The sequence below is a fragment of the Mixophyes fleayi genome, chromosome 10 (genome assembly GCF_038048845.1).
Source record: "Mixophyes fleayi isolate aMixFle1 chromosome 10, aMixFle1.hap1, whole genome shotgun sequence".
Taxonomy (NCBI): Eukaryota; Metazoa; Chordata; class Amphibia; order Anura; family Limnodynastidae; genus Mixophyes; species Mixophyes fleayi.
In genome coordinates, this window is record NC_134411.1 from 8,177,583 (window position 1) to 8,198,526 (window position 20,944).

Below are 20,944 nucleotides of genomic sequence, written 5' to 3' on the forward strand. Positions count from 1 at the left end.
TAGTGGAGACCAATTTAGGCGATGTTCCTGATAACCCGAGTTGACTATGTAGGGTTAACTACATCTTCCAAGAGTTGACACTAGGTTATGGTCAGTCCCCTGCAAGTAAAAACATGTATAGCAAAAAAACGTGACAGGACATACGAGGGACAGGAGACAGACGTGGGACAATAGGTAGAGAGGACCCTGCCCATGAGGGATTACATTCTAAAGGGAGGGATGGTGAGAGACAGTTGGACCAACTGAAATAAAAAAGAACTTTCTATGATAATGGTCTGATGTGAACTCTGTAATGGATTTGGGGGTATGCACATGTGCGCTCTTACAAGTAGAGCACTTGTTGCAGAAATAGAAGCCGCCAGTGTTATCATTAAGCCATGTGTTCTGAGATATGCGCTTTTCTAGTGGTATGGCGCTCTGGACTAGGCTGTTCAAAAGAGCACAAAATCTGCAGAAGGTTAGTTTGGGCTTATCGAAAATAAGGCCTGTAAGTTTTTCATCCTTCATAAATATTGGCCAATACTTGGACATTATTTTGCTAATCTTATTTGCATGGACACTGTAATGTGTGATAAATCTCAGACTGTCATCCTTCTGTTCTGTCCTTTTGGGCTTACATGTTGTTGCAAGTAGGAGATTTCTGTCTGTCTCCCTTGCGGCGTACAATCACATCTTTGATTTAAGGATGGATTGTACTCCTTTTCTTTGAACTTGACACTTAAGTTCTCTGCCTGGGTCTTGAAATCTAGGATGTTAGTGCAGTTTCTTCTCAACCTCTTGACTTGACCCCCAGGTATGCTTTAAAGCCACTGGGGGTGGTAGTTGCTGGTAGCCAGTATATAGTTACAGCAGTCCACTTCCTTTTATAAATGTTTTTGTTTTTATCTCACCACTTTGCACAAGAATTTCTAAATCTAACAATTCTACTCTCACTGCTGATGGAGGAGGTGAACTTAAGATTGTCTTCATTGGCATTAATGTGCCTACCAAAGGAAGTGAGGGAATCCATTTCTTCTTCCCATATGACTACCACATCATCTATATATCAATGCCAGACCATAATATGGTCTAGGAAAGGGTTGTTACTCAAGATGTTGAGGTTCTCCTAGTGTGCCACAAACAGGTTTGCGTAACTTGGTGCGAACTTCGTTCCCATTACGGTCCCGCAAACCTGTCTGTAGCACACCCCCTCAAACCAAAAATAATTATGGTTCAGAATATATATACATATAGACTGGTTCAGCATGAATCTGAATCTACAAGGAAGGCTTTTTGTTCTTGTTTAAGTGACGATTCTGAGAAGTGTTTCTATGTGGGAACATCCTTTATCGTGTTCAATGGCGGTGTATAATGAAGTTACATCTCATGTCACCTTAATACAACCTTCTTTCCATTTTATATTGTTGAGGAGATTAAGTACTTGTGCAGTATCTCTTAAGTAACTCCTTTGTTGCACTACTAATGGCTGAAGAAAGGTGTTGATGTATTCTGAAAGATTGAATGTGAGGGATCCTATACACGACACTATGGGTCTTCCGGGTTGATTTGTAAGTGATTTATGGATTTTTGGAAGAAAGTAAGACTCAGATTTTTTATGTATGTATATTCGTGTTCTTTCTTGGAGATGTTGCCATTGCTTACACCTGTGTTAAGTAAAATCAGTAATTCAGTATTGTAGAGATGAGTGGGGTCCTCCCGCAGGGGTTCGTATGTTGAATTCTTCTCCAGAAGTTTTAAAGCTTTTTATATTTCTCCATAGCCACTATACCTCCCCCTTTGTCGGCGTGCTATATTACAATGCTGGTGTTATTACTTACTACTTTTAAGGGCCTTTCTTTCTTCCTTATTAAGGTTAGGTGTTCAAGTATATGTCCTCTTGAAGTCTAATGTTTCAGTTTCGTCTTCTACCGTCCTCTGGAAAGCCTCTATATAGGGACCTTTTAAGATGGCTTGGGTAGAATGAACATTTAGGTTTCAGATTCGTGTGCTGGAATTGATCTTCCAATAGAGTTGTGTGTACCTGTGTCCGTGGAGTATTTAAGAAATATTTCTTAAGGGTCAATTTGCGTATGAACTTATGCAAATCCACGTATGTGTTGAATTTGTTGGCACCTGCGCTAGGGGCAAATTTTTGACCCTTGTTTAGCACCCTAGCCTGATGAGGGGTCAGCGTGCATGTATTCAGATTGTAAATCCCTTCCATATCTACTTCCTTGTTTTTGGCCTTATGCCTAGGCAGCTATATCTTGGATGTAGCCAAATTTATAAATTATTTTTACAAATTAAATCCATAAAAATCTTTTTCGTCTGCAAGTCGTACAGTCCAGTTAAGCCAGATAACAGTTTATGCAGTGTTTCTTTAGTTTGTGCATACACTAAACCAATTTTTGAGTGCTTTTTAATTTCTTCTCTTTCAGATGTGTATGCCAGAATAGATGTCTTTAGTAACCAACATAAGCAGAAGCATCAGAAATCCAGTCTACGGGCAAAGTCTAAAGTGACAGTGTTCAATGAGACTTTTCTTTTCAGCCTTCCTAATCCTGGGAAAACTCATTGCCTCATTCTCCTCTCACTATATGAAACTGTGGAAAATGGGAGAAAACTCATTGGCCAAACCTCACTGGGCAACCAGAAGACTAAAGCAGAAGATGGTCATTGGGATCTGATGATGCAGACACTACGTCAGCCTGTAGCTGACTGGCATCCACTGTACATTTAAAGGAATTTGACAAATGATGTCTTCTGTTCTTGAAAGAGTCCGTACAGTACAACTGGAACAGAGGTCATGAACTGTTGATGTAATAGCTTTGATCTCTTCCCAACTTGTATCGGAGTAGACTATTTTTCTTTTACTGTGCCACATTGGAACGTTAAATTTGAATATTGGATCTGAAGCAATGGACAGAGAAATAACTTTCCCTTACATGTAAATAATGAATATTTTAGGTCAGCAGCCAAGCAAAACAGTGAGTTGATGAAAAGCGGGCATAATGTGTACAAGGTGTTATGCCATTGCTGGAAGTACATTTGCACAAAAAATTGATACAGATTTCCATACAAATAAAGGTTGCAGTAATTTTGTTTGTTTAACCTCTGTTTACAAGGGTGAGTTGTGGTGTATCCTGTACAATTCTTATCCAGTATTACTTACCCTCTAGGCAGCCACTAGGCTGTAGCTCCGTCTCTCCTACTTCAGGATTCTGTAGGTCAAATCAGCAAACATGTGTTCTTGCACATGCTGCTATGAAAACAGGAAACAGATGTAATGCAGATTCAACAGGTGATATGGTGCTCAGAATAGCCATCAGATCATCTTTACTAAATGTCACTCAAAAATACCTTAACACAAACAACATTGTTCACCACATCATCATTTTTGCAGTATAAATCTTATGGCTCAAGAGATAACACCTATGTGGTGCAGGCCTGTTACTCCTACTCAGTTTTTATCCTACTGCACTGTGGCTTTAAGGCAATTAACTGTTGTTTCCATGAAGTACACTTGTTGATTCTGCTGGTTATGTCAGCTTGAATTCCTACCACGCTGAGGAACAATCTTCATGCCGGTGCACTCCCACGCATGGGATTCCGACTTACTCTTAACTCATGCTCAACTGTTACTCTTCCCATGGCATAAGCAGAATATTGTACATGAAATAACTGGAGTATTTACAACTAATTACTTATATATGTCCATCATGCTCGTTCACTACTCTGCAGAAGGTTGCCGTGTTAGAAGGGGATGAGCTTCAGTGAAGCTTCCTATGAAGCAGACTGAGACTGACAACATGGCAGGCTTGCTTTGGAGATATGCACAGTGTGGATTAGTTAACTCATACACAGAGTCAGGGCCAGTGATTTCACAGCAACTGACTCTGTTTTTTACCTTTATCAGATCCCACCTGGACACTGTGGTAAAAAAGCAGGAGGGGTTTTAGCTGTCTGTAATGGAATGGGAAAGTACTTTTACTGAAGCTGCAGAGGAGCCCCAGGTCGGTACTATTTTACCATAGCAAGACTACTGCTGATTTCTCTGTTCTGCATGGTTCCAGTACAATCAGCTGAGAACTTTGCTGGTCAGCAGCCAGGGGCAGGCTGGGCTGAGTCCCCCAGTGGGTTATTTTGGGCTGAGTCACTGGGCCACCTTAATTTTTTTCCTTTAAAATAGGCTGCTGAGTCAAGACTTGCCCCCTGGGCCAAAATTTGCCAGCCCTCCCCTGTCAGCAGCACTAGACATGTTCATGTACCACACTAGGGAGGGACATCCTTTACCTGCTTCATAAAATAGCTGGCTCTTGACTGGACGGCCACACACTCATCCGATGAGAAGCTTTTGAGAGAAAGAGAGAAACTTTCCCTCAAAAGACAGTTGCCAGGCATGCAGGTTATCCTGATAAGGAACATTAAATTTTATCCCACAGTTTCTAATATGTGCAGGACTTAACAACAACAAAGGAAAGTATTTTAAACTTGCAGTGTGGTATATGAGTGATACACTGTTTTGCCCTGTATATATGTAATATCCTGCAGTATGTATGTATGTATGTATATCACAAAAATATAGAGATTAAAGTTGACATCTTTAATAGTTTTTATCATGTAAGATGGCGTGGTTACTAGGATATAAGAGGAAGCATGGAGTAGATGAGTGGACTGAGAGAACCATCATCATGGACATACTGGACCTTATTCCAGAATCACTCTGTGACTTACTCTAGTACACAGTATAATAGGTAAAGACATTTTTTCTCTTGTGTAAGTCATATTTTTATAATATGTAATGGAATACAAACATACACACACACCAGAGCCGTTGTCTACAACTTTATAAATGCAATGGGAACTTCTTTCCCACAGTAGTCCAAATGGAAATGATAAATAGAAAATCATGACTACATAGTGCTACAGATGTCTTCATCTCATAGCTTTACACCAGACCTCTGATACCTGCACCTCCTAAGAAGTGTTTCTGGAGATATATCCAAGTCTCGTTAGGATGCATCTCAAGGGGGCAAGCTGCACTTACGTCCACACACTCTTCACGTACTCAGTTCTCACTTCACACCTCCATTCTGCCTTTCAAGGCTTAAGGAGCTACAAGTCTAAGATATGCTCAAATCTACATATGGATGCATTTTGGTGCACATGTGCAGTAAAGAAATTTATATTTTTATGCACCACAAATGGACTTTCATCTATCTCTAAATGAGCCCTGCTGTGTGTGAATAGAATTCAGCAAGTATTTCAGTGGGGTCTGTTTCCTTGTTTGTAGTGGTGCTCTGATTATGCTCTGTGGGCACCTTCACTTTCCAAGCATATATCCAAAATAATATTTTAACTTATCAGGTAACACATTTCATAGATGGCAGGTGCACATATAGGGGAAGGGGGGTCCAGTTGTGCGGAAGCTCCCCGCCCTCTGGCTGGAAAATTGGGTGATGTACTGATTTGCAGGCTGCACCATGCAGCAAGTGGCTGCAGATCTTACAGCGCCGTTCCGCTGCTCTCTTCTCCTCCAGACATCACATCACATATGGAGCCTAACAAACATGACGTCCTACGTATACAGGCAGGAATACAAACTCTGCAGCTTGTATTGGTCACACCACTCTTCAGAAGACTTGAAGACTCGTGTAGACAGGAAGTCACCACCAACCTCTTCAATGTCTACTTCTCGACCCAGTAACTAACAAGCGCCTGTGAGAGCCAGTGTGTGTTTAAAGTTTCCAAATGTACTGCCATTGCTTCATTAGAGCCTTCTGAATCCAATTTTTTCCAGTGTTTGAGAAGGTACCAGGTACTGTCTGTATTCATCAAGTTCTTTTTAATAAAAGTTGTTGTTAAAGGGAGACCTATTACCAGACTAATCTCCAAAAGGAAGATCTATTTTCACTGAAGTTGTGGCCCTTTACAATGCTGCTCCCATGACATACAGAAGAGTGCCTCTGAAAAGTACAATGTCCTATGGAAGAAGGTAAGTGTACGAGGACGGGTGCTCTTAATGTTATGTGGGTGGGGTGTGGGCTAATCATTTAACGGTGAGGGTGTGAACTAATTATTTAAGAATGGGCGAGAGGCATTTATTGGTATCTACAAATTTAAGGTGAGGTGTGGGACTATTTAATGTGGGGGTTGGGGGTTATTAATTGAATACGGGGAGAAGGGCTCTTCAAATTAAATGTGAATAGTAATTTAATTTTGGAGCAGGGTGGGGGTGATAGGTGTATTTACTACATATGAATAATTTAATGTCAGGGCATGTTGTGAAGAATAGGCCTATTTATTATTTGTAAATGCTAGTAGTTTAATTTCGGGGCTGGGTGGAGGGCTATGTCTAGGCGTGACATCATCACGCCAGCCTGACATCCATTGCGGAGCGCGACGGAGGAGGAGACCATGGAGGGAGCCGGATCGCCAGGTGACCGCAAGGTAAGTATTTTCTTCCTTTTTTTTCAGGTTTTTTTTTTTGCTGCCTCCGACGGGCCCCCCTGGGCTACAGGGCCCATATATATAATCATATTTTATTTTTTTCTGTATATATAGGGGCCCCGGTGCACTGCTGGGCCCGGGGGCCCAAGATGTTGTTAAGAGGGCCCTGGCGGAAACCCCTCTCTAAAAATCCTGCGTTTTTCCGCTGGATGATATTTATTTCAAAAAGGCTCATCAGAGCTGGCTTATTGTGAGATAAGGTGGATATCGTGACGCACAACATTTCAGGAGTAGTGAAAGACAGGAAGAGGTTGTGAATTACTAGACCCACCTGTGTTACAATAAAACAGCTCTAATGAGCTTTTGAAATATTTGCCTTCCCTTTTATGTCCTCATGCTTGTGGGTTCACAATGGGTTCTTCCTCTCATGGGACCCTGCTCTCAAACTTTCTTATTACTGACTGAGCTAGCCCCATAGACAGTTTACACAAATGTCCATCCCCAATAATACGTCAATTTGCAAGTGTGGACTTGGCTCGCCCCAATGAATCCAAGAACCTGCCAGGTGGAAAAAAAAACAAAAACAATTGTATACTGCCATCGGCCTCCAAGGATATTTCCCGGTAAGTTCAATGACCAATCCGCCCTTGCTTGCCTGTGAAGGTATCCCTGTTATTATTGTGAATATAAATGAAACTGCAAATACTGTAATACAATTATATCATTATATGTTGCATGAGTTGCTGAAATGTTAGATGCAAAGCAGGATATAACAACATATGCACTTATAGCTGTACTGGTAAGCACACATTAGACTTTTCAACCTATAGTTTTGATTGCAATGTCCTTTAAGGATTGACAAATGGAAAATGATTCACCTTAAAAGTATATTTAATTGCAGGAGGTTGAAAATATATTTTTTAATATGTTCTATATTTATTGTATAAGAGACTCAATTGTGTAAGCACGGAAAAACAGAAATTGCAACTCGGTCATATGTACTCTTGATCTGCAGATTCAAACAGTTTGATTTTCTCTGTCTGACAAGGTGTTGAGTACTTCAATAAACTTCTGCTCTTGCTTCAAAGTGAAAAGAGGAGCTGCAGACCCCTTTGCAAGTACATACAGCTGCTGCATCTTTGAACTACTTTTAATTTCACTCTGTATTCAGAAGTTTATTTGACCGTTAAAAAAAAAAATCCCTGACATTAGGGGTAACTTAAGATTTGCCAAATCACTTTGTGAAATCTTTATACAAAAACCCAAAATATTTATGTAATGCACATTATGAAAAATGGTTTAAAGATTTACAAGGGCATCACTGTTATTATATTAATTATAATCGTGAAGACAAATGTTGGACTTTGTCTGACTTGCATTGATGTCATACCATTAATTTTATGGAAGTATTTACAAAAAAAATGTTTTGGCCACTAGATGTCACACTTGACTACACTAGAATAGATAGCACTGGTACCACTTTAATATCTGGGGCCTGATTCATTAAGGATCTTAAATAAAGAGGATTCTTATTTCAGTCTCCTGGACAAAACCATGTTACGTTGCAAGGGGTGCAAATTAGCATTATGTTTTGCCCATAAGTTAAATACTGCCTGTTTTTTCATGTAGCACACAAATACTTGATAGCTTATTTGTACACTGAAATTTAACGTTGATATGTGTGTGCTACATGAAAAAACAGGCAGTATTTAACTTATGGGCAAAACATAATATTTCCTTTACATGTCTATTTGCTATCCTTGTGAGACATAAACACACAAAGTTGTTTTTATTTCGTAATGCATACCTCCCAACTGTCAAGGGGCGTAAGTTGGGTGTGGCTTACAAAAATGGGCACAGTTTCACTCCAAAGTGGGCCTTTCTGGTTGGGAAGTGGGCATTTCTGGGCTGAACTTATGCTGATACGGGCAATGTTTATTTTGTCCTAATTCCATGTTGGGAGGCATGATAATGAGGACCCATGTCTAGAACATGTCTCCTAGGAACAGCCCTTTCCTAATACCTTATCATCAAGACAATCAAATCCGTATTTGTAGGAGCTACTTGTAACCACAGTCATCAGTTGAGATTTAAGAAAAAGGTTCTCTGCATTGACAAGCATAATCAATTTAATGGTGACCTCATTTTGTGTCCCCACTAGGTCCAAGGTCCCCCAGATTTGGTGTATAAATAGGTCAATGTCCCCACAAGTATAACACATACAGACACTATTAAACCATATCATAGTCTCAGTAAGACACTCCATAAATGTATCATCAAGACCCACCGTTACAACTAACAATTACCAAAGGGTAACTGACAGCACAATTAACTGACGCCTGTGAAGCACTAAAAAAATCACCTGAGCTGAAATAAGCTCTGGGGGGTATGGGGCATTTAAGACAAGGAGATTATCATTTTAGATACATTTTAGACAAATACACAGGCAAAACTGTGTGTACTACTCTTAGTTGCACGCAGCTCTGCCTTCACAAGCAGTAGAGTGTGAAGCGGGACATACCTCCCAACTGTCCTTGTAGTCGGACCAAATCCTGACTAAGCGAGACAGTCACACCAATTCGGGGATGCCCCACCAGATTCAAGACAGTTGGCATACTGTCCTGCTCTCTCCAACCTTTCTTGTTACTTTCACCACCTGTGTTTGCTGGTGTCTTTAGATCAGTTACTGCTTGTCTGGATCCTGAAATGTTGGAGGCCCTATTTGGGAAAAAAACGGGTAAATGAAATTTAGAAAACTCCAACCAGCCCCGTCCATTAAATAAGTAACACCGACATTTGATAATTAGGCCTCCCTCCATTCCCAACATTAAAATAATAGGTTTATTTATTAAATGGGAATACTATTTCCCTCCCTCCAAACAGCCCCAGCAATCAATTAATAGCATTTATGTTTAATATAATCATTTCCCACAACCATCCCCCAGCATTAAATAATTAATATTCACATTTAATAAATAGCCCACCTCCCTAAACTTAGCCCCACATTCAATTAATAGCCCCAACCCACCCCAGCATTAAATTAAAGGTCCTTTCACCCATCTTCATATAATAGACCCCACCAATAAATTAAACTGCCCCACCTTTATCCCACAAATAAAATAGCACCCAATAAATAAATAGCCCCCACCTAAATTCCCTCATTATATCAATAGTCTACCTCCCACGGAAATGCTATATATTAAGACCCCCCCACTCCCTCACACATTATAGCAACATACAGCCCTTTTCCCACACACATTACAGCAGGCCCCCTTCCTATAGTTTGGTATAAGCAGCCCCTTCTCTATAGTTTTGTATGGCTGCCCCCCTATCCCTCCCTATAGTTTTGTATGACAGCCCCCCCCCCTCTCACTCCCAATAGTTTTGTATGACAGCCCCCCTCTCACTTCCCATAGTTTAGAATAGGCAGACCCTTCCCCCCCATACTTTAGAATAGGCAGCCTCTCCCCATAATTAAGAATAGGCAGCCCCACCATAGTTTAATATAGGCAGACCCCCTATAGTTTAGAATAGACAGCCCCCTCTCACTTACCTTCAGTTGCAATGGCCGGTATCATATTAGGCAGACAGGAAGTGATGTGAGACTTCCTGTCTGCCGCATAGTACTCTGGGACTTCATACAGCAACAGTCACCCTAGCAATTGGCTGCCTGTTAATGTCCCCTGACCACCAATATTTTTGATCGCCCCTGTGATCAAAATCTGCCCCAAAGAATCAGCCTAATTATATTACAACAATCAAAATCCGTGGAGGCATCAATCTTCCAAACATGCAGCGAGCAATGTATAAATGATTTCAGTTAGGAGTCAAAACTCTTCTTTAGATAGCGCATTATCTGTTACCACACATTGTTTTACATTTTTATTTCCTATTGGAAAGTTTGAGACAGCCGAGTGGTCACAGTAAGGAAAACTGACATCCAATCATTTTGACCCCTGCTGATGCAGTGTGATGTCACAATCACTCAGATGTTCTTATGCTTCTGGGCTTTGACATCATACATTTTCATTGGGTGTGGTAACTGTTCACTCAGTTCATTCAATTTTATCTGAGAGACACACTTAGGTTGCAGTGTTGATTGAAGATTATGATGGAGGAGGAAAGAGTTGACCTGTTCACTGGCATGTTAGATGAAGAGATGCTTGAAATAAGAAGGTTGGAAATTTGGGTCGATATCGATCATATTGGAGAAGATGGAGAGAAGCCTGATGTGGTAGGGGGACTGGACGAAGGAAGGTGTAGGAGACAAAGCCCGTGGCTGAATCCGTGCTGCATGGTAAGATTGGCTGCAAGAAGACTTGCACGGTTATTCGTCAGCTGCTTCAGCCCTATCAAGAGGTAAATTACTGATTTTATAGATCTTTTCTTGGAATGTGGTTTTTTTCACACTTTTTTTTAAATTCCTGCAAAATTTTAAGCCTGTAATTTTAAACTTAGACATGAAAACGAGATAAAAGTACAGTAATGAAATTCCTTTGCGTCCTGTACAGGGTCTCTTTTTGGACACAGCAGGATTCATGTTTGTTGTCCATACATTTAGTAATATGTTGGTATATAGCCCATGGGTTAATCGTGTCTGTAACCTGCTGTTTCCTTCATGTAGTTTTTGTGTGGGTAATAACATGGGATAGAACCTCCTAACATTTAGAATCACAAATTCAGGACAAAGTATGCCCCACACCCGCTCCGTCCAAACTCCACACCAAATTACATGCTTGTAAACGCCACCCACTTTTGGTTAAGCCACACCCATTTTGCTGCTCGCCAAACAGGACAGATGGGAGGCATGCTTCCAGTGAGAACAGATTCATAATCACACACAGGGCCGGATTAGTTTGTTTGTAATTAGTTTGGTCAATCAGAGTGATTAGTAAGAAAGTCCTACTATTGCCACAATTTAATAAGAAAATGTCATTGGGGCACGGGTGATACTCGTCTCCCCATCGATACAAATAAATAAAGCATTTATTTTATTCATTGGTCCCTGCAATCGCCATCCTGAGAAGGCAATATTGATAGGAGGATAGCGTTGGTAATTGTACCGTCACTGTCCATGGCAAATAGGTTTGTACAGAAAGTTTTGTGGTGGTGTCTTTGATGTATAGGGAGATGCCCAAAGATAGTGAAACTGTGTGTGAGAAAGGGATTTTCTCCCTATAATCAATATGGGCCCGTATGCTTCAAAGGTCCTTCTGGCTTCTCCTAGATAGATATATAGATAGATGGCTATACAGAGCCAGATTTAGACCTCATGGGGCCCTAGGCAAAATACTGGTTTGGGGGCCCCTCCCTGAAAAAATCCATAGCACTATAGTTTTTAGCATAACATATACCCCTATTCAGGGGCTGGCTGGCAGACTTTAGCCCAGGGGGCAAGCCCATAGCACTGGCCCATAAGTAGCGGCCCATTTTTAAAGATTGGTCTCACCGCCGGCCCTGGGAGGACCCTCTGGGGACCGCTGGGCCCTAGGCAATTGCCTAGGTTGCCTAGTGGTAAATCCGGCCCTGTGGCTATATATATATTTTGTGTTAAAGAATGACATTCACTGAATGGAGTCTCACACAGTGTGGCTGAACCATTTTACTGTTTATTGGCAGTTGTCAGGATGGCTTAAACAGTTTCAGTGATGGTTACAGCAGACACATCCAGTAAAAGCATCACATTTTTCCCACAACCCTATGTCTGGCTAAACAGTAGTTCCCTCACTACTAGCCGGCCACTAACTGGCATCGATGACTGCGTCCACAAGTACAAAAAGTATTTTTATCCTCCACTCAAGCATTATAAACAAATCACAGCAAACAACATACCAATCAGACACACGTGGAACACCTATGTGTATATGTGCCGAAAGAGGAGCCCAGGGAAAATTTAACCCAGTCTGCAGACTGGTCCTGCAGACTGCCTGGGTGTCTACATCTTTCCCTATAGAAGAGGTGTGCCAAATACGCCTCTCTGCCACAATATAATATATATAATGAAATTCCTTTGTGTCCTGTACAGGGTCTCTTTTTGGACACAGCAGGATTCATGTTTGTTTAGCATACATTTAGTAATATGTTGGTATGTAGTCCATGGGATAATCGTGTCTGTAATCTGCTGTTTCCTTCATGCAGTTTTTGTGTGGCTAATAACATGGGATAGAACCTCCTATCATTTAGAATCACAAAATCGTGACAAAGTATGCCCCACACCCGTTCCGTCCAAATCCTCACCAAATTACATTTTTGCAAGCGCCTCCCACTTTTGGTTAAGCCACACCCATTTTGCTTCTTGCCAAATGGGACATATGGGAGGCATGCTTCAAGTGAGAACAGATTCATAATCACACATAGATGCAAAGTAACCTAAAAACATATAACGTACTGTAACTCTGAATACATAAATAATATGATGTTTACTGGAAGTGGTGGGGGCTGCTATATGCAATTGTACTCCTATAATAGTGTGAGACTATTTAGTGATACTAATATATAATGTTTTATTACATATCTCCCGTCATTTGGGAAGGAAGCCTCAGATGGGGGCGTGGTTACGGCATGATGGGGGCATGGACACATCACTAGCGCTAACAAAGTTGTGATAACGCCCCCCCATCGCTATGTGGCCAAGCCCCCATGTTGTCATGGCGACACTGCATGCAGGATCTGATAATGCGTTACACGTCTTTACAATCTGTGACTGTCACTGACAATTAGCGACAGAGGCAACTATGTCATTGTAGCAGCTTAGGGGGACACAGCACATAGACCTCCCACCATGCACATTCTGGGACTCATACATAATACATTTTTGCTTCATTATAATAATGGAGCAGAAATGTATTACGTCTGGAGTTCTAATTCTGCTCTTATTGGAAAAGGAGCATTAACGATTATTTACTATTACTGTACAATGGAGACGACAGTGATAAGAGCCACCAAGCCACCTCTCTCTGCTCCTACGCCTTGAAATGTACTTATTGTGGGTTTTTTTTCACTAGAAGTCATCTTGTTCAATGTCCCCTCTCTCTACACGACGGACCGCTGGTTTTCGGTTCTTCTCCTGTAGGCTTGAAGGAGCGATGTACCCCTTTAAAATAGGATGCTGTTTTACTTTGTTCTTCACTAATTTTCTGTGTTCTTATTGTGTTACTTTTTTACTGTTTTAGAAATTGGTTTTACTACTGCCCTATCACTTACTGTTTGACCGTATTTCCAGATCTAAGAAGTAGTTAACTCTCACCCCTCACAACAGTCCCTCTCCACCTGGCTTTCTTCTTAGCTCCTTTGACCTTGGCGTGGTTGTAGTGTGTTCGTCCAGCTCTTGTAATTGGGACCACAGGACCTTTATCTCTATCCCTGACCACACCCCCGTAATGGGGTAACTGCCCTTAACCGACCTTTCCCCGCTATTGGCACACCCCCTTACTTTTCCTGGCCGGCATCATGGATCAGATGTGCCCCCACATACTGGTCCTGTCCACCTCCCTACCCTCCTTTTTTCCTTGTCCTTCCCTTTCCTTTCTTCCTATCCTCAGGCACTTTTTGATTCTATTTGTACTTATTCCTACAATGCTAATATTGTTTTCCCTGTTTGTTCTCTTTCTCTTCCAGCACATCTGACCCTCGCTGGGGGACTAGGGTGGCTCATTCTTCTCTTTTTGATGACATTTAGGATTTTCTCCTTGAACGTCAAAGGTTTGCATAGCCCACAAAAACGTGCAACACTTAAACAACACAGGGCCGATGTAGTTTTTGTTCAGGAAACACACTTTACTCGTCACTCCCACCCTGAATTGAAATCTAGATTGTATCCTTTTACATGCTTGCGATTCTAGACAGAAAAAACGGGGGATGGCAACCCTCTTTTCATGTAACGTTTCAGATGTTGATGTTCCACTCCGACCCGGACAGTCGCTTCCTGATCCTAGTGGGAAAACTCAACAATACCTTGTGTACTTTCATAAACATATACACTCCGAACCAAAACCAGCGCTCATTTTTTTGCTTCCCTACACTCCTTGCTCTCTCATGTCCACTAGGGAGAAGTGATTATGGCCAGGGAGTTTAATACTGTAGTGGACGACGCTGTTGATAGATCTTCTACTGTGGCTCCCCCCACCAGCAGCTTGGATAATTGGGGACTACTGGACTGGAGAATTAGGGAACCCTCCTCTTGAGATTATATGTTCTATTCCCCGTTCCATTGATCTTATTCGCAAATTGACATGGTTTTCCTCAGCCACGATTTGTCCCTGAAGCTTCGGGCAGCTCATATCCACCCGATGGTGTGGTCTGATCACTCCCCTGTATCTGCTGACTTAGCTAATATAGTCTCCCGTCCCCGTCCCGCTACGTGGCGCCTCAATGACACCATCTTACATGATCCGCAAAATACCCTTGACTTAAGCTTCCAGACATGCCCCCGCGACCCTCTAGGAAGCCCATACGGCAGTGATACAGGATTACCTGATTAATATGGCTTTGCGCCGTAAGTAGCTATCCATTTTTAAACGCAGTTCGCTAGCCATCTAACTTCAGACCCTGGAATGACAACATAAATTTTCCCCAGATGAAGGTACTTTGAGCAATCGTATGGTCTAATTTGAATCTCCTCCTCTCGGAGTCCACAGCCGAGGCCCTGAAACGGCCGAAGCAGACGTTTTAAGAGAGGGGAGACAAATAACGTTATGGCCCTGAAATCTGCCTCAGGCTCCCCCATCTACAGCCCTGACCAAGAAGAACAAGAGTTTCATAAGTTTTTTTCCACTTTGTATAATTTAGATATCTCAAACCCTGGAAGTAACCCCCCAGCTGAAACCATAAAGGCGTTTCTGAAACAAGCAAACCTCCCCACTCTCTCCTGTGATTTGGTCCAACAACTAAATGAGGAAATCTCGTCAGAGGAAATACTGACTGTTATCAAAGCACAAAAGGCTTCTAAGGCCCCGGACCCTGACGGCTTCACCCCAGCCTACTACAAGAGATTTTCTCAGACCATGGTCCCCCACCTCTGCAGACTGTTCAATGCTGTTTTGCAAGAAGTTCCATTCCCTAAATCGATGTTGGAAGCACGCATGGTAGTTATATGCAAGGAGTGTAAGGACCCTAGTGACTGTGCGAGCTACCGCCCTATCTCCCTCCTTAATGTTGATGTTAAGATTTATGCAAAAATTCTAGCCACTAGTTTGAATGGTGTCCTTCCGGGTCTGATCCATTATGATCAGGTGGGATTTATTCCAGGTCGCCAAGCCAGAGACAATATCCGAAGCGCAATAGATTTAGTTAAAATAATTAACCAGAGGTGTCTCCCAGCTATGTTGCTCTCTGTGGATTTTGAGAAGGCATTCGATCGTATCTCGTATGCTTTATGCTTGAAAACGTATGGCTTCTCGGTTGAATTCCTGACGGGGGTATCTGCTCTTTACAACTCTCCCACCACTAGGGTATTGATCAATGACTCATTATCTGATCCCTTTTCCCTTTCCAATGGGACGAGACAGGGATGCCCCCTATCACCTCTAATTTTTGTATTGTTTTTAGAGCCTTTGGCGGCAATGATTAGGCAGTCGGCTATGATAATGGGTGTGGAGGTGGGACCCCGGAAATTCAAGGTCTCCCTTTTTGCAGACAGCATACTTCTTTCTCTCACGAACTCTCGAGATTCTCTATCCGCTCTATACAGGCTCATAGATGAGTATGGGCTTCTCTCAAGCTATTAAAATTAATTTTACTAAATCTGTGGCCCTGCTCCTACACGCGCCCCCTCCCCTCCGTGCCAGCCTACAGGCTAATTTTGCCTTGCATAGAGGACCAAGAGAAAAGAGAGTATATGTAGAGGCACTCCGGGGTATAGGATTAAAATAACATTTTATTAGTATGCATTAAGAGTATTTTCTTCATACAACTAGCGAAAATATATATAAAAACATGTGCAAAGTGAAAATAAAATGCAGACCTAGCTGCAAATTGCTATGTTCTCACGCTGTTATATTGTGATGGGTATTGAGATTCTTATTTTATTTATATTCTTATTAAGTTATTATTCTGCTGATTTGTATATAAATGTTAGATCACTCACTTAACCATAATATAAGTATAATTGTTCTATATTGTACATATGTGTAGAATAGAACAGGGTAGTGAGTTAAAATACCTGTGTAAGTAATATAGTGGGCAGCGTCGCTAGCATAATTATTAAAGCGGCGATTCAGCTGTCTATAGCTGATATCTGTCAGACGCCGGTAACGGACGTCTGCCTCCGCTGTCAGCTGCCGTGGACCTACTTCCGGGTAGTGGGCGCATGCGCCCTGTTCTCAGTCCCGTTGCTAGGCAACGGGACGCCGCTTCTCTCTCCAGGGGCGCCTCCCTCTCTCCGCCAATCACCGCAGCCAGGGTCCTATTTAAACCTGCCTCTGGCGCCATTAGGGTGCCAGAGTAACAGGTTCACCACCAGTGTTCCTGGCTTCCTTAGTATCCATACTCCTGAGTATCCTGCTTCCTGTTGTGACCCGGCTTGGCGACCATTCTACTCTTCTGTGTGACCCATTCTGTACTGTGACTTCGGCTTGGCGACTATTCCTTTGGATTTCACTTGGAGACAGGAAGGTTTAATTTAAAACATGTTGCTAGATTTCCTGTGACTAAGCCAAAGATGCAGGACATCACAGCCATTTTTAGGGGCATAATCAATTGTCCGCGGTTTCCACCGCGGAAAAACTATTACCGTTATTACGGTAATTCTAAGCTGGATTTCAGCTCGCAGCTCCCTGAGCCGCGAGCTGAAATCCAGTGAGAAAACTACCGTAATAATGGTATTTATGCGCACTATTACCGTAATGACAGTAAAAGTGCGTGGGGCGCGTTACTTTTGGCTGTAACGCCAACAATTAAATATGCCCTCTAGAATTTCACAGATAAGCGCTACGGAATATGTTGGCGCTATATAAATAAATGATGATGATGATAAGTGTAAATATTAGCTTTGCAATGCATGTAAATCTACGTTTTGGTAAACAGGTTACGTCCTGATTCTAAAAATAGCCTGTGTCCAAATCTGTATAAAAAGCACTGTCCTGTACTCTGAATTGTATCATTATGATGTTCCATCTGACCTGACCACTGATCTTTAATCAGTTAAACTGTCCTTGTCAGGACACTTGAGCAATAAAAATCACTCTGCTTCAAAGACCTGCTTGACAACTTCTTCAATATTGCTGTAATCCTGTGACCAGCAGATTAGACCCTAAATCTAATCCGTTCACCAGCTGTCTGAGGTTTGGACACAAAGCTTTTCCAGTACCACTGCTCTGCCTGCTACCCATGCTGCTCTGGTCAGTGTGATAGGGAAGGGGGGATCCATCCACAGCAACCCTGATCCATAGTAAGAGGTCCGGAGTTACCAACCCAAGTGTACCAGCACAGGAGTACACTAGCAGTGACAGTTACCCAGAAGGAACGTGATTCTGAGTGCTATAAAGGAGCTCAGTGGTGGCAGCATTGTAAGCCCCTCCTACTGTGGCAAGAGGGCGCATTTGGGATAACGTAAGGGAGCGGTGGCAAAGTAAGCCCAGCTGGTTTCCAGCAACAACAGACAGGGTGGCATAGGCAGTCCATCCTGTCACAGCCTCATTTTCAGTTCCAAGGATCGAATGAAAGTACCGATCTGGCTCGGCTCGTACTTGAATCTGCTAAGTTTTCAGAATCCTGAGCCCGAGCATTTCTACCATACAACAACAGCAGCCTACCGATTGGCTGCCTGTTGCTGTCTACTGACCACCAATGTTTTTAATCGCTATCCCCCCTCCCACCCCCGCCTTGGCACCAATGCCCCCTTCCCCCACTGCTTCCTGCGCTGACTCCCCTCGCGCCCGGTAAAAAATTTTTTTTTTTTTAAAAAAATGATATATTAGGCAACCACCAGGCAGCCTCATTAGGACACCGGTCTATTGGGAAGCTTCCCGGTATGGCTCAATCTGCTCCTGGACATGCACATAGTTTACCAAACAAAGCACTTCAGTGACAGCAGGGGCGGATTGAGAACTTAAAGTGACCCTGGAAAAAAGTCTGAAACTGGTCTCATATAAGCGGGGCCAAATAGATGGTAGGCAGGGCCCAGTATGTGTGTGTGCCCAATTTGTCTGTCCCTGTATTTGCCCAATGTGTCTGGCCCTGTATATGTGTGTGTGTGACCAAGTGTGCCCGTGTGTGTGTGTGTGTGTGTGTGTGTGTATGTTCGTGCGACCCAGTGTGTCTGAGGATGCTGATGTGGTTATCTTAAATGAGGCACCAGGGGGGTAAACAGTTGTTGTCCATGGGATGAAAAAGCCCATCGTCATGCCTGGTCAGAAGACCAAAAAATCCACCTCTTCGGTCTGGAGTTATTTTTATCCCAATCCGGACAACAAATGTATGGCCATATGTAGCTTATGTAAAACTCAAATAAGCAGGGGTAAGGATCTTGGCCACCTAGGGACATCCTCCCTTGTACGTCAGCTGAATAACCTTCATAGTTCAGTGTTTAGTTCAGGAACTGGGGCTAGGACCGTCAGCAGTCCAGGGACACCTAAATCCCTTGGTCCTGTTGGATACACACCACCAACACCCTCCTCGTCAACTTCCTCCACGATCTCCATCAGATATAGTCCTGCAGGCCATGTCACCAGCCAGACTGAGTCCTCTTCAATCCGGGATTCATCCGAGGAATCCTGCAGCGGTACGCCTACTACTGCCGCTGCTGCTGTTGCTGCTGGTAGTCTGTCATCTTCCCAGAGGAGAAGTCGCAAGAACGCTAAGTCTTTCACCAAACAGTTGACTGTCCAACAGTCGTTTGCCATGAGCACAAAGTACGACAGTAGTCACCCTATTGCAAAGTTGATAACTGCGGCTGTAACCCATTCTTTATAGTACATTTCATAAGCAGCCAGGATAAAAGCTTTTTCAGCATCTATAAACACCATCAGAACTGCAGTTATTTTTTGATTGGCTGAATATATCCGGTATACTGCTTTCCTTGTAACACATGCAGCTTGGCGCCCTAGGATGAACCCCCACCTGATACTGAAATAAATTAGACTAAACTATTGGCTAGTGTTTTAATGAATAATTTAAGGTCGACATTTAGAAGCAATAAAGTCTCTAATTAGCGCATGAATTGGGAACACGTCCCTCTTTAAGGATGACAATGATATCTTCTGTTGTGGTGTCTCTTTCAAATTTCTTTCCCGCAGTATTACATTAACAGGGATTGGAGCATAGGTATCATGGCTTTCACAAACCTCTTATATTATACAGCTGTGAGCCTATTGGGGCCCGAGGCTGTTGCATTCTTAAGTGTTTTTATTGTCTGCAAGATCCCCTCCACTAATGGCTGGCAGCGAATTGTTTCTTAATCGCTGTCCACAGCGCTGAGACCTGAGAGACAAGAAGACTTAGCTGCCTCCTGCCTCTTAGGTAAATCCCCTGCTGGGCACCTCCTCACAGATCAATGAGGATGACCAGTCCTTGTTCAGGAGTCTTGATCTTGTGTACTCTGTGCACATATAGCACTAAGAGATGGAAAGGGAAGAAAACTTTGTGGTCTTGAAGCATTTTCATGATGTGTGTGAGATCTCTCCATTTCTGTGATGTTGAGGGAGCCAAGTAGTGAAAAATCTGCAGATCAGCTTCCTCATGTGACTCATGAATTTCTAACTGCAAACAGGAATTGTTGTTTGTACTAATGAAAATGAACAAATACATCTCCTATGGAATATTGGGAGGTGATTTTGGATAAATTGCTGTATGCACTCTAATTAATTGGAGGTCTGCTGACAAGGCTTCTGGTAGAAATTGGTGGTAGAAATTTGGAAATAGGTTTTCCAAATATTTAGGGAGCGCCTCATTTTCTACTTCTCAGAAATAATCTGTTTTCAGCCATTGCTACAGCGCAACTTATTTTTAATGTCTTCTATGTTTTCCTTAAATGTATCCATTTCTGTGTGGACGATGGTGTGTTCTAATTCCATTAACTCCTGAAAGCAGCATATATTGTCAACTTTTCGCTTCACTGCAGCTGTACTAGATCCTAGCTCTACTAGTTCTTGTTTAAATTATGCTGTTAGTGCCTTAATATCTTCTTGTATACCAGTCCTAACTTTGGATTGTTTAATGGATTTAATGATGATTCTTAATTCTGATGATATGCTGAGTGGGTCAGGATTGCTAATATGGTCCTCCTAGTCTGAATTTAAAGATAAAGTAGGGCTAGTAGGGATGAGTTAGTGGTTAGACTTTTTTTTTTTTTTTGCGATGAAGGGAGCTGTTTCAAGCTGGTGGTGAGACTGGTGTTCATCATATTTCCAACGGCAAATCTGTTGACACTTAAATGATGACAGGGTAAATATTGACAGATTCATTCTGTCCACATGTTTATAATGTAGACATTGTGACAGGCTATTGGTAAGACCGGTGGTGGATGATTAATGGAAAAATGACCGCCGCCAGGTGTATTTATAACCTGACTATATGACTT

The 20,944-nt window shown here is 42.3% G+C and overlaps 1 protein-coding gene across 1 annotated transcript in view; it reads left to right on the forward strand.

The window, feature by feature from the left end:
- The window catches only part of LOC142103401 (synaptotagmin-2-like), a 75,764-nt gene extending 72,685 nt beyond the window's left edge, over positions 1-3,079 (forward strand). The window contains exon 9 of the mRNA XM_075187464.1: positions 2,418-3,079. Coding sequence (XP_075043565.1) covers positions 2,418-2,719 — 302 coding nt within the window. The 3' untranslated portion in view covers positions 2,720-3,079. The remainder of the gene's footprint in view (positions 1-2,417) is intronic.
- Positions 3,080-20,944: the final 17,865 nt, after the last annotated feature.